Raw genomic sequence first — 10032 nt, forward strand, 5'->3', positions numbered from 1 at the left:
TATTTGTCTAACATTCTTCCACGGTTCCTTGCAGATTAAGTGTTTCTGGGAGGGAAGCTGTTGTGTCCTTAAGTGGTTCTCATCTAAAAATGCATGAGACCCATGGCCACTGTTTGGTTGTTTGGTTAAGGTGTCTGCTAAATATTTACCTTGTAAAGGTACTTTTTTTCTTTTGCATTTAGGAACAATATGTGGGGTAGAGCTTTGTTGGTATATGAATACTCTCTTCCCAAAAGTTTTTATCTTAGTTATTTTAGATGCTAAAATTGATGCATCTAAAATTGATGCATCTAGCATCTATTGATGATTCTTTCTTGATTCAGTTAGTGTCACAGTGTCTAGAGTGGTTATTTTCTACCTTTCCCTTTAGGTCTCTCCAGAAAAGATAAGTAGTGTTAAATGGCATTCTTTAAAATCAAGAAGGTTTCTCCCATCCTTTTGTTAGCCTCAGAGTATTGGCTATTATCCTTAGGCTTTGAGACCGTAAAATGGCTATGCAAATGGGAACTGTATTCAAATAATGTCCAGAAGCAGAAAAAGCAGATTTTTCTTCCATGTTTCTTCTAGAGCAAGAAATATTTTCATAGATTCTCCTAGGAGTCTTTCTCATTTCATTGGCCAGAATTGGAGCACATATCTTATGCTAACCAATCAGAGAGAGGAGAATAAGATAAAAGTGTGATAATTTTGGACCAAATATGGGTAAGCCATATTTGAGCCAGAACCTCTGATGTATTTGTCTTTTAAAAGAGACAACATGGTTGACAAATCCTGAATTTTTAATGGGAACTGAGAAGTAGGGCTGCAGGGCATGGCTGGAAAACAAGGATGTAGGCTCTGAGTCTGGAGTATTCTCCTGCCTTTCCATCTTATTCCAAGCACCACCTATCCTGCTATTGTGCACATATATTAGTGAGAAAAGTCTTTTTTTTTTTTTTAGTGAGAAAAGTCTTAACTCACTTTTCTTTTCCTTTTATTTCCTCAGAAACATGGATTCTACTTTTGTGCAGAATGTTCCCAGTGAGCTTATCTGCCACATCTGCAAGGACTATTTCACAGACCCTTTCACCATTAGCTGTGGGCACAGCTTTTGTGCTCCTTGTATTTGCCTCTTGTGGGAAGATGTTCAGCATCCTGCTCGCTGCCCTGTGTGCAGGGCAGTATCTCCACGAATATACTTGGAAAACATTATTTTTGCTGAGGAACGAGTTCATGCTATCAAAAAACCAGTTGCCTGCCAGTTACCAAACTCTGCCAAGCAAGTCTGTAGGACACACCTAACAGCAAAGGACCTCTTCTGTCCAATTGAAAAGAACCTGCTCTGTGGGCACTGCTCCCATTCCCCAGGGCATGCCACTCACAGACACTCACCAATATCGAAGACTACTAAGCACTACAGGGTAAGTACTCCCACTATGAAATGTGGAGGATTCTGTGTCTTACCAGGCAATGAGCAAAAGTTGTTGATTTTAATTTTTATCTTCTTATGCTCAAGCACGTAAAATTTCAGAAACCAATCCAGGTACTGTTCTGAAAACTAGGGATAAAGCACTGAAGAAACCAGACACATATCTTTGCTCCCCTAAAGTTTAAATTCCATTGGGATGAGGGAGAGGAATGAGGATGAGCTGAGGAGCGCCTTGGTATTTCATTGTAACTAACAGGGTGGGTAATCTCTAGAGGCAGTGACAGTCATTAGCTACTTCTGACATGATGACAATGAGAATCTTTTAGTGATAGCAGATCTATAAACAATGTATTCTAATCATGCCATAGAAAAAAGTGATGGCTATCCTTTCAAAATTAAATATGAGTCAAGATTCACTTCTGAAAATTGTCCATGTTACATATGATATCAGAACTAGATTCCTCAGATAATGGACTGCATTTTCCAAATTTAGGAACTCTATTTTTAGTCAGTCTCCCACATTTGAATATTAGTGTTCTCAGGGAAAATCACTGACCTATCTGCTTTCTTTACTGTTTATTTTTCTCATGTCTATCCTCTTATCGCTTTTTGAGGTATCTGAAATATACTATATTTGTTTTTCTAGTTCTCAAATTTGTAGTTCTTTTACAGGAGAAACTTCTGATGCAAATGAGGTCTATTTGGAAAAACAAACAGAGAAATCAGAGAAATCTAAACAGAGAGTACAACTTATTTAGGGGATGGCAGGTAAGCAACAGGCCCTCTTTCCCTTGGAACCAACCTGGGACAGATATCATGGTAACTGACAGTAGAAGAACATAAATTAAATCCTAATATCCTCTGAATAGGTAATCAGAAAAAGAGCTACATATGTTTCTCTACAGGGAAACATGACCTTCAGTGCACGATTTCCTATTGAGTTCATTGTGTAACTAAAAGATATTCCTGACTTTTCTGGATAAAGCAATATCTACCACTAATACTTTATCAGGGATGAGGGTAAGTAGTTGGAAACAATGGTGCAGACTAATAAATAAATGAAAAAGAAGGAAAAGAAGGAGGGAAAAAGGTAAGAAAGAAAACAAATGCATGGTTTCTTAGAAGTAGAAAGACATAAAGCTGTATGTAGTACTTCTATGATCTGAATGTTTGCTTCAGATCATTTGTATGTTCAAATTCTAACTCCCAAGGTGATAGCAACAGAAGTGGGGGGTTTGAGAGGTGACTAGGTCACAAGGCCAGAGTCCTCAGGTACAGGACAAGTGTCCTTGTAAAAGAGACCCTAGAAATGTCCCTTGTCCCATCTGCCATATGAGGACATAACAAAAAGATGGCTATCTAGGAAGTTGGCTCTCACCAGATACCAAATCAATCAGCACCAAACGTAGACCTCCCAGGATATAGAATGGTGAGAAATTAATTTCTGTGTTTATTAGCTACCCAGGCTATGCTGTTTTTGTTAAAGCAACCCAAACAGACTAAGACAAGAACACTGTCCATAGCACACAGACCATAGATAATGAAAGAAGAATAAAACCATCCAGATACATGTCCTAATTAAACCAATGTCATTTCAGGGTTTTATAAATCTACGGATGATAATGATCAGGGCTGAATACCCTAAGGTATACCAATATCTCCATGAAGAAAAGCAAAAACATTTAGAGACCCTGGCAATTGAAGGCAAGATCATTTTTAATCAACTCCAGAGAAATGTAGCTAGAATGCGTCACATGGGAAAACTCCTAAGTAAAATGTATCAGGAACTAAAGGAAATGTGCTACAAAACAGACACGGACCTGTTCTGGGTAAGGACTGCCAGGGTGCCAAACACCAGCAGCTGAGGAAGGATGCCTGGGTGGCAAACACCTGCCGCTCAGCCATCATTTATAGCCACTGAAGTCTGTATCCCTTTTGACTTCCATTATTTTTCTGTTTCCAAGGTCTAAAGTTTACCTCCTTTAGCTTGTGATGGCAGGCTTTGCTCCTCCAGTATAACTTGGAGGCCTCGAGTCACATTCATTTTGTGCAGAAGGGCGATTATGTAGAAAGTTTCATGGAACAGAACCAGGGAGGAAAAAAGTTCCTTCTCAATTCTACTAAATTTTCAGTTTCTAACCAACGGCAACAGAGTAGCTTGTGAATAGATCATTCCATTCTGATCTGCACTTGTCGATATATGGAAATGTGGGATATATCCATTCTTTCTATTTTGAAATTGTAGATGTGAAGCGCACATGGCCTCAGAAGAACTTTGGGGAAACCTTTGTGAATCTTGCTGTAGATTAGAACAAACACAGTCAGTCGTTTATTCTCATAATATCTTCTGTTTTAAACTTTATGATGCTCATTATTTTATCAACTCTATGTCATGTAAGACTGAGTTCCATCATTATAAGGATAAGGAAAAGGGCAAATGATTTTACTCCAGGAAGAAAAGTGGAGATAGAGAATTTTCTAGTCCAGTCTCATAGCCTCAGACTAGACTAAACAGGTAGAACTATCTTGGCTCAAAGCTAAGCCTCCCTCTCTTTCTCTTCACAGAATTTGGGAGACATCATGAAAAGGTAAGTTTGCCCCTCTATTCAAGTTGTTTTATGGTACAGTGGTCAGGCTATTCCTGATGAGATGGACCCCCTTTTTTGACAAGTTTCTTTCTGTCTGCACTTATTTCTTATGTAAACAGTTATAGGTTTTATTTTGACCATCCTTAGGTAAAAGTCAGCATTGAGAGGGATATGGTTTCAGCTGCAAGTCTTCTTACAGAAGTTGCCAAAAGATGATTATTTTTCCTCTAATTTTTTAAGATCCTAATTATTTGAGAATTATTCCAGGTCTCCTATGGGAAAGGCAAATAAGCTTAGAGAGGCAACAGGTGGAAGAATGGTGATAAGAGGGGACAGGGAAAGTCCCCAAGAAAGAGCATCCTACAGAGTTGAAGCTCCATATGGACCAGGCAGCAAGTTCCAAAACTTCGGCACCTATTGGATTTTAGGAACTAAAAGAGAATGGCTGTGTGGCTCCTCTAGGGAAGCCAAAGATAGAAAAGAGACACAGTTATGGGTGAAGTAACATATCTTACCGAGCAGGGTAGCTAATTATAAAGTACAAGAATAACTACAGTATTCCTCAACTTATGGAGTTGAATTCACAGCCTTTGCACTTAACTGTGAGGATTCTGATGGAGCATCTTCAAGGAATCATTCATGATACCTCTGGACATGTTAGTAAGTGGCTCTTTTACTTTGCAGGAGTCAGTTAATGCAGTTGCACATTCCCCAGCCTATGAACCCTCAGCTGAACACATGGACCATCACAGGGATGTCCGAAAGGCTTAACAACTTCCGAGGTGAGAGGGGGCACCCTGGTAAGATCTCACTATTTCCTCCAGGGGGAGATACACCTGGAGGACTTCTCCTCATTTCTCTATTAGTCTTTTTGGAGAACAGGGAAGCAGGTAAATATGAATACCTTATAACTATATTTTATTATAATCAAATATGACTGTTTTCTTATAACAATTTGCAGTGAGTTTGAAACAAGCAAGCACTTGGCATCAAAACTACATACCAATTCAGTGTGTTTCAACTTACAGTTGTTAACTGTGGCTATATGTAGATGTTCAGATTCTCAGAAGCACTTTAAGTTGTTATTTAAATGTTTACCTAAACATTTAAGTTAAGGAATGTATTTGAAAAATCACAAGATTTTAAAAAGGGATAAAAATATATTTACAAACAATAGGTACAACCAGAAAACAAATGGAACATACAATTTGTTTTGTGGAAGGACTCTAAGACTGATGTAGATGGGGAGCCTGGCAGACAGGAGAAGCAGGCCTGGAATGGGAAAAGTTAAATTCGGATTCCATGGTGTATGAGTCAGAAATTCAGAGAGAGAAACCACTTCCAAAAAAAATGGCAAATATGGATTCTCAATTTATTTTACCTTTGCTTGTTTACATGTTTCATACTCTTGTTTGGGCAAAGTGATCATTATTTAGGACTAATAAGAATAACAGTATCATATTTTTAAGTCATACGTAATATATTTATTATGGTTGTTATATTTGTTTTATTTTGTGCTAGTTGATTAATGAGACTTAAGTAAGTTGAAGGGCCATATTAGCATTTACTTGGGATCTATGAGCAGGCTCCTAAATTTTCAATGAGCTAGTGAAAATAAAGCCAGAGCTTGACATCCTACATGTTTCTATATTCTCAAAATTGTCTATCATCTAGTCGTATGAATAGACATTTACTTGCTCTGTAAATAGGCAAGAAGCCTTTACTGATGTCTCTGGATTTCCAGTGACACACTGTGTATAGTCACTTGTAATAAAGGACTGTTCTGGAGCAGTTAGTAGAGGCTCTGTCATGAAAGCTAACTGTTCTATGTCCCAGAATTTTATGAGGAATTACTAAATGGTAAGTACCTTGAAATTGGGCCGGGGGCGGGGTGGGTGGGAGTGTTCTCAGGAAACAAAACAAATCAGTTTTGGTTTTATAGATCTGTTTGTTTGGCATTTGCCAGAACACTACTGTACTTGTCCCACAGAATTTTTAAGCTCTGGTCTTTGACTTCACGGTTTTCTTCTTCCTGAAGTGTATATTACATTGGACCATAACATAAGCAATTATCGTGTGGCTCTGTTTGAAGACCTGATACATTTGCAATGCAGTTCCGACCATCAAGACCTGCCCCACAGTCCAGCAAGTCTACAGTACACTCCTTTGTGGGGAGCTCAGACCTTCACCTCCGGCAAACATTACTGGGAGGTAGATGTGGGAAACTCTTGTAATTGGATTGTAGGACTTTGCAAGGAATCCTGGATCAATCGCAATGATATGCTGCTCAATTCTGAGGATATTTTCCTACTTCTGTGCATTAAAGTGAATGACCTTTGTCGTCTCTTCTCTGCCTCCCCGCCATTACTTCACTACATCCAAAGACCCCAGGGCTGGATAGGGGTGTTTCTAGATTATGAATGTGGTACGGTAAGCTTTGTGAATGTTGCCAAAAGCTCCCTCATTTGTAATTTCCTCTCATGCTCCTTTTCTTTCCCTCTCAGACCTTTCATTTGCTATGGACCCAAATGATCAGGAACAGCTCACAAACCTGACCAAGCTCTTGGGAATTTTAATAGTTGGGGAGGATCCTATTCTGGTGACTTCTCGAATGGGGAAATCACTTTTACCTCATGGATTTAAACTTCACCTTACCTCCAGGAGATATATTTGTATTATTTTTTAAAATGGTGACAATGTGAAAGATGCACATTTGTCTTTTCTATTTTATTTAAATAAAAGCAATCTCTTTTATTATATTGTGTGAGATGTGTGCACTTTTCATTTGCTATGTGAGTCTCTTAACGGTGAAAAAAAAATGCATGGGTGTGGAAATTAGCTAAATCAATGAACACCAAGCACAGAAAATTCTCCTTCCAGACAGTTCTTGTCACAACCCAATGTCACAGTGGAATTCCTCCATTCATCTGGCTAAGTCCCTCCTCCCTCAGTTCTCCATTTACTGGACTTGATTAGGCCACAGGACCTTAAGAACAGAGCATCTCTTCCCTATGTAAACAGAATTCAGGTCTTTTCTAGTTTTCAAAGCACAAGATGGACAGCCAATGCTGGTCCTCTTCATAGCACATTCCAAAAAAGAAACACCAGCCTGGGAATATGAGAAGCACAACAGAATGCTTGATAAATAAATAAAGGAATATATAAAAAATTATTAAAAGTAAAGGCTACACGGGACACCTGCACCCCGATGTTTCTAGCAGCAATGTCCCAATGGCCAAACTGTGGAAGGAGCCTCGGTGCCCATCGAAGGATGAATGGATAAAGAAGATGTGGTTTATGTATACAATGGAATATTACTCAACCATTAGAAACAACAAATACCCACCATTTGCTTCGACGTGGATGGAACTGGAGGGTATTATGCTGAGTGAAATAAGTCAATCAGAGAAGGACAAACATTATATGGTCTCATTCATTTGGGGAATATAAAAAACAGTGAAAGAGAATAAAGGGGAAAGGAGAAAAATGAGTGGGAAATATCAGAAAGGGAGACAGAACATGAAAGACTCCTAACTCTGGGAAACGAAATAGGGGTGGTGGAAGGGGAGGTGGGCTGGGGGGGGGTGACTGGTTGACGGGCACTGAAGTGGGCACTTGACAGGATGAGTACTGGGTGTTATTCTATATTTTGGCAAATTGAACACCAATAAAAAATACATTTATAAAAAAAAAGCAAAGGCTACAGAACCAACAAAAAGTTAAAATAGTGTAGACACAATTAGTAAGGCAGGAAGTGCTGAGAAATACTATTGAATAAATAAATGAATTATGTTTTATGTTAATGTTCATACTCATGGGTCAGAAATTTCTTTTAACTGAAAAGAAAAAAATATAGATTGTGTACAATTTGACTCTTCAGTGTTGCTGTGAGTAGTTCTCAGTGATGTGCCCAGTATTCCAGCAATATAGACAAGTTTCACTGGAGTGATAGTAGTACAGGCAATAAGACCTTGATGCTTAGATACTGCAATGGCTTTAAGGAAATTACATAAATAGTCAAAATACACACATACACATATGTATATGTATATGTATATACACACATTTTGGGGGATGTGTAAACTTCAGTTCTGAACCACACAAAATGTAAATAGCCAACAGTCAAACTTCATTTCACAAAATGCTTCAGACTTAGATCTTAGAAGTTTGCGAAGTAATCAGACAATAAAGTCATTCGTGCCTGGGATGTGAGGCACAAAATGATGACTAGAGCTAGCACTGCTGTATGAGAGTAAATCCCAAGTATTCTAATCACAAAGACATAGTTTTCTTTTTCTTTTCCTTTGTGTAAATAAAAATCAATCTCTCTCTCTCCCCCTTCCTTTCTCCTTCCATCCCTTCCTCTTCTGCTCCCCCTCTCTTCCAAGACAATATTGAGTAGGGAATATTGTGGCAATTAAATTCACTTCCGTGAAAATGTAGTAGCAAAGAAACTACTACAGTAAAGCAGAAGTGGCAGCAGGGGACATGGCCACCTGTGCCCCAAGAGAGAGCTCTTTCTTTCTGGCCAGAGGAACTAGGGGAAGGGGTCTCTGTTGTCCCAGTGTGGGGGTAAAATCTCCTTTACTGTCCTCTTCTCTGTTGCTTCTTTAACTTGAGAATATGGAGGGCCAGCCTGGGAAGTAGGGTTAATTCTGGGAGAATCGCTGGCTTTCAAGGCTTGCTTTTAAACTGTATAGCAAGGAACCAGAGAATTGTAATGGGAATTGGATTTCTCCACAACTGAGGCAGTACCCTCTTGTGTGCCAGGTATTTCCTGTAGTTTGAGGATTGTCTACTCAGGATGGTGGAAACTATCTCTAGCCCTGTGTGTGCAGTATCTGCTCCTTGGGGAGGTTCTCTCCCTGACCAGCAAGCATTCGCTGATCTGCATCCCCTGTAGACTCCAGCTGTGGGCCCTCTGTAGCTCTCTAGAGTGCTCCCTCTGTGCAGTTCTACACTCAGCAGCACTCAGTCCTGGGAACTCCAGCCACCTTGACCTTCTTGACCTTCCAACTCTTGTCTCCTCAGCTCAGGGAGACCAGTAGGCTGAGTTCCTCCCCTCTGTGCTGTCTGGAAATTTCCAGGTGGGGACTCCATCTTTGGAGTCCTCTCATTTGTTCCCTCTTTCTCTCCGCTTACTGTCCTCTGCTATTTATCATCAAATATCTGAAAACTGTTGTTTTATATCGCATTTATGGGCTTTTCTTGTTTGAGATGGAAGAGCAAATCCCATCCCTATACTCCATCTTTGCTTAAAACCCAAGTCAGAGGGGGAATTTATTAAACTACAGATTCACTTTCTTTGATGGGTATAGTTTTTTTTTTATTTACTTTTTTAATTTTATTTACTTTTTTAAAAATTCAAATTCAATTAGCCAACATATAGTACATCTTTAGTCTCAGATGTAGTGTTCAACAATTTGAGTTGTATAATTTTATTTACTTTTATTTTCAGTGAGTTTCATCTTTCAGTGAATTTACCATTTCATCTTGGCTGTCAGATTTGTTAACATTGGCCTTTGCTAGATACTTCTTTTGCTTAATAATCTATGTAAGCCAGATTTGGGTGGTGTTGGGAGGAAGCTTCTGCCTGTTTCTAGAAACAAGGCTCTCTCAGCCCTTCTTGCACAACAAAGAGTGGACCCCACTAACGGGTGGTATGAGATGAATGCCATCACATCCTCATGGCAAGATGTACCCAGTAGAAAGAGAAGCTCTTCTGGGTGGTAACAAGTGCAGATCTGACTCAGAAAAGGAGGGAGTCCATGGATCTTGGAGCAAATTTCTCATCATTGAGCCAAGAAAGAAGAGAGGATCAGGGAGTTCCAGGATCACAGTGACAATGGTCCATCCTGGCTCTCTCTTACCTTGCCTGGTTATCTCAGGTTTAGATCTTCTGTTAGGGGCTGAGGACCCCTGGCAATGGGTGTCTCTCTTTGTGTGTCCACTATTTTATTTTATTTGTTTTTTTTTTGTATATTTTTTATTGGAGTTCGATTTGCCAACATGTAACATCCAGTGCTCATCCCATCA

At 39.3% G+C, this 10032-nt stretch overlaps 1 protein-coding gene across 1 annotated transcript; it reads left to right on the forward strand.

Annotated features, from left to right (window-relative positions):
- The first annotated feature begins 989 nt into the window (after positions 1–989).
- LOC129506597 (tripartite motif-containing protein 77-like) lies at positions 990–6528 on the forward strand. The gene is made up of 6 exons (XM_055320365.1): positions 990–1400; positions 2081–2176; positions 3007–3237; positions 3974–3996; positions 4681–4778; positions 6035–6528. The coding sequence occupies exons 1-6, from the start codon at positions 990–992 to the stop codon at positions 6526–6528; spliced, it is 1353 nt and encodes a 450-aa protein (XP_055176340.1).
- The last annotated feature ends 3504 nt before the right edge of the window (positions 6529–10032 follow it).

This window comes from Nyctereutes procyonoides, unplaced genomic scaffold, assembly GCF_905146905.1.
Source record: "Nyctereutes procyonoides isolate TBG_1078 unplaced genomic scaffold, NYPRO_anot_genome, whole genome shotgun sequence".
In the NCBI taxonomy this organism is placed as follows: Eukaryota; Metazoa; Chordata; class Mammalia; order Carnivora; family Canidae; genus Nyctereutes; species Nyctereutes procyonoides.

Bases quoted from the DNA above. Each gene is read 5' to 3' on its own strand.
- LOC129506597 (XM_055320365.1), top strand. From the start codon at position 990: ATGGATTCTACTTTTGTGCAGAATGTTCCCAGTGAGCTTATCTGCCAC. The intron at 1,401-2,080 runs GTAAGTACTCCC...GTTCTTTTACAG, and splicing joins AGACTACTAAGCACTACAGG to GAGAAACTTCTGATGCAAAT. The intron at 4,779-6,034 runs GTGAGAGGGGGC...TTCTTCCTGAAG, and splicing joins AAGGCTTAACAACTTCCGAG to TGTATATTACATTGGACCAT.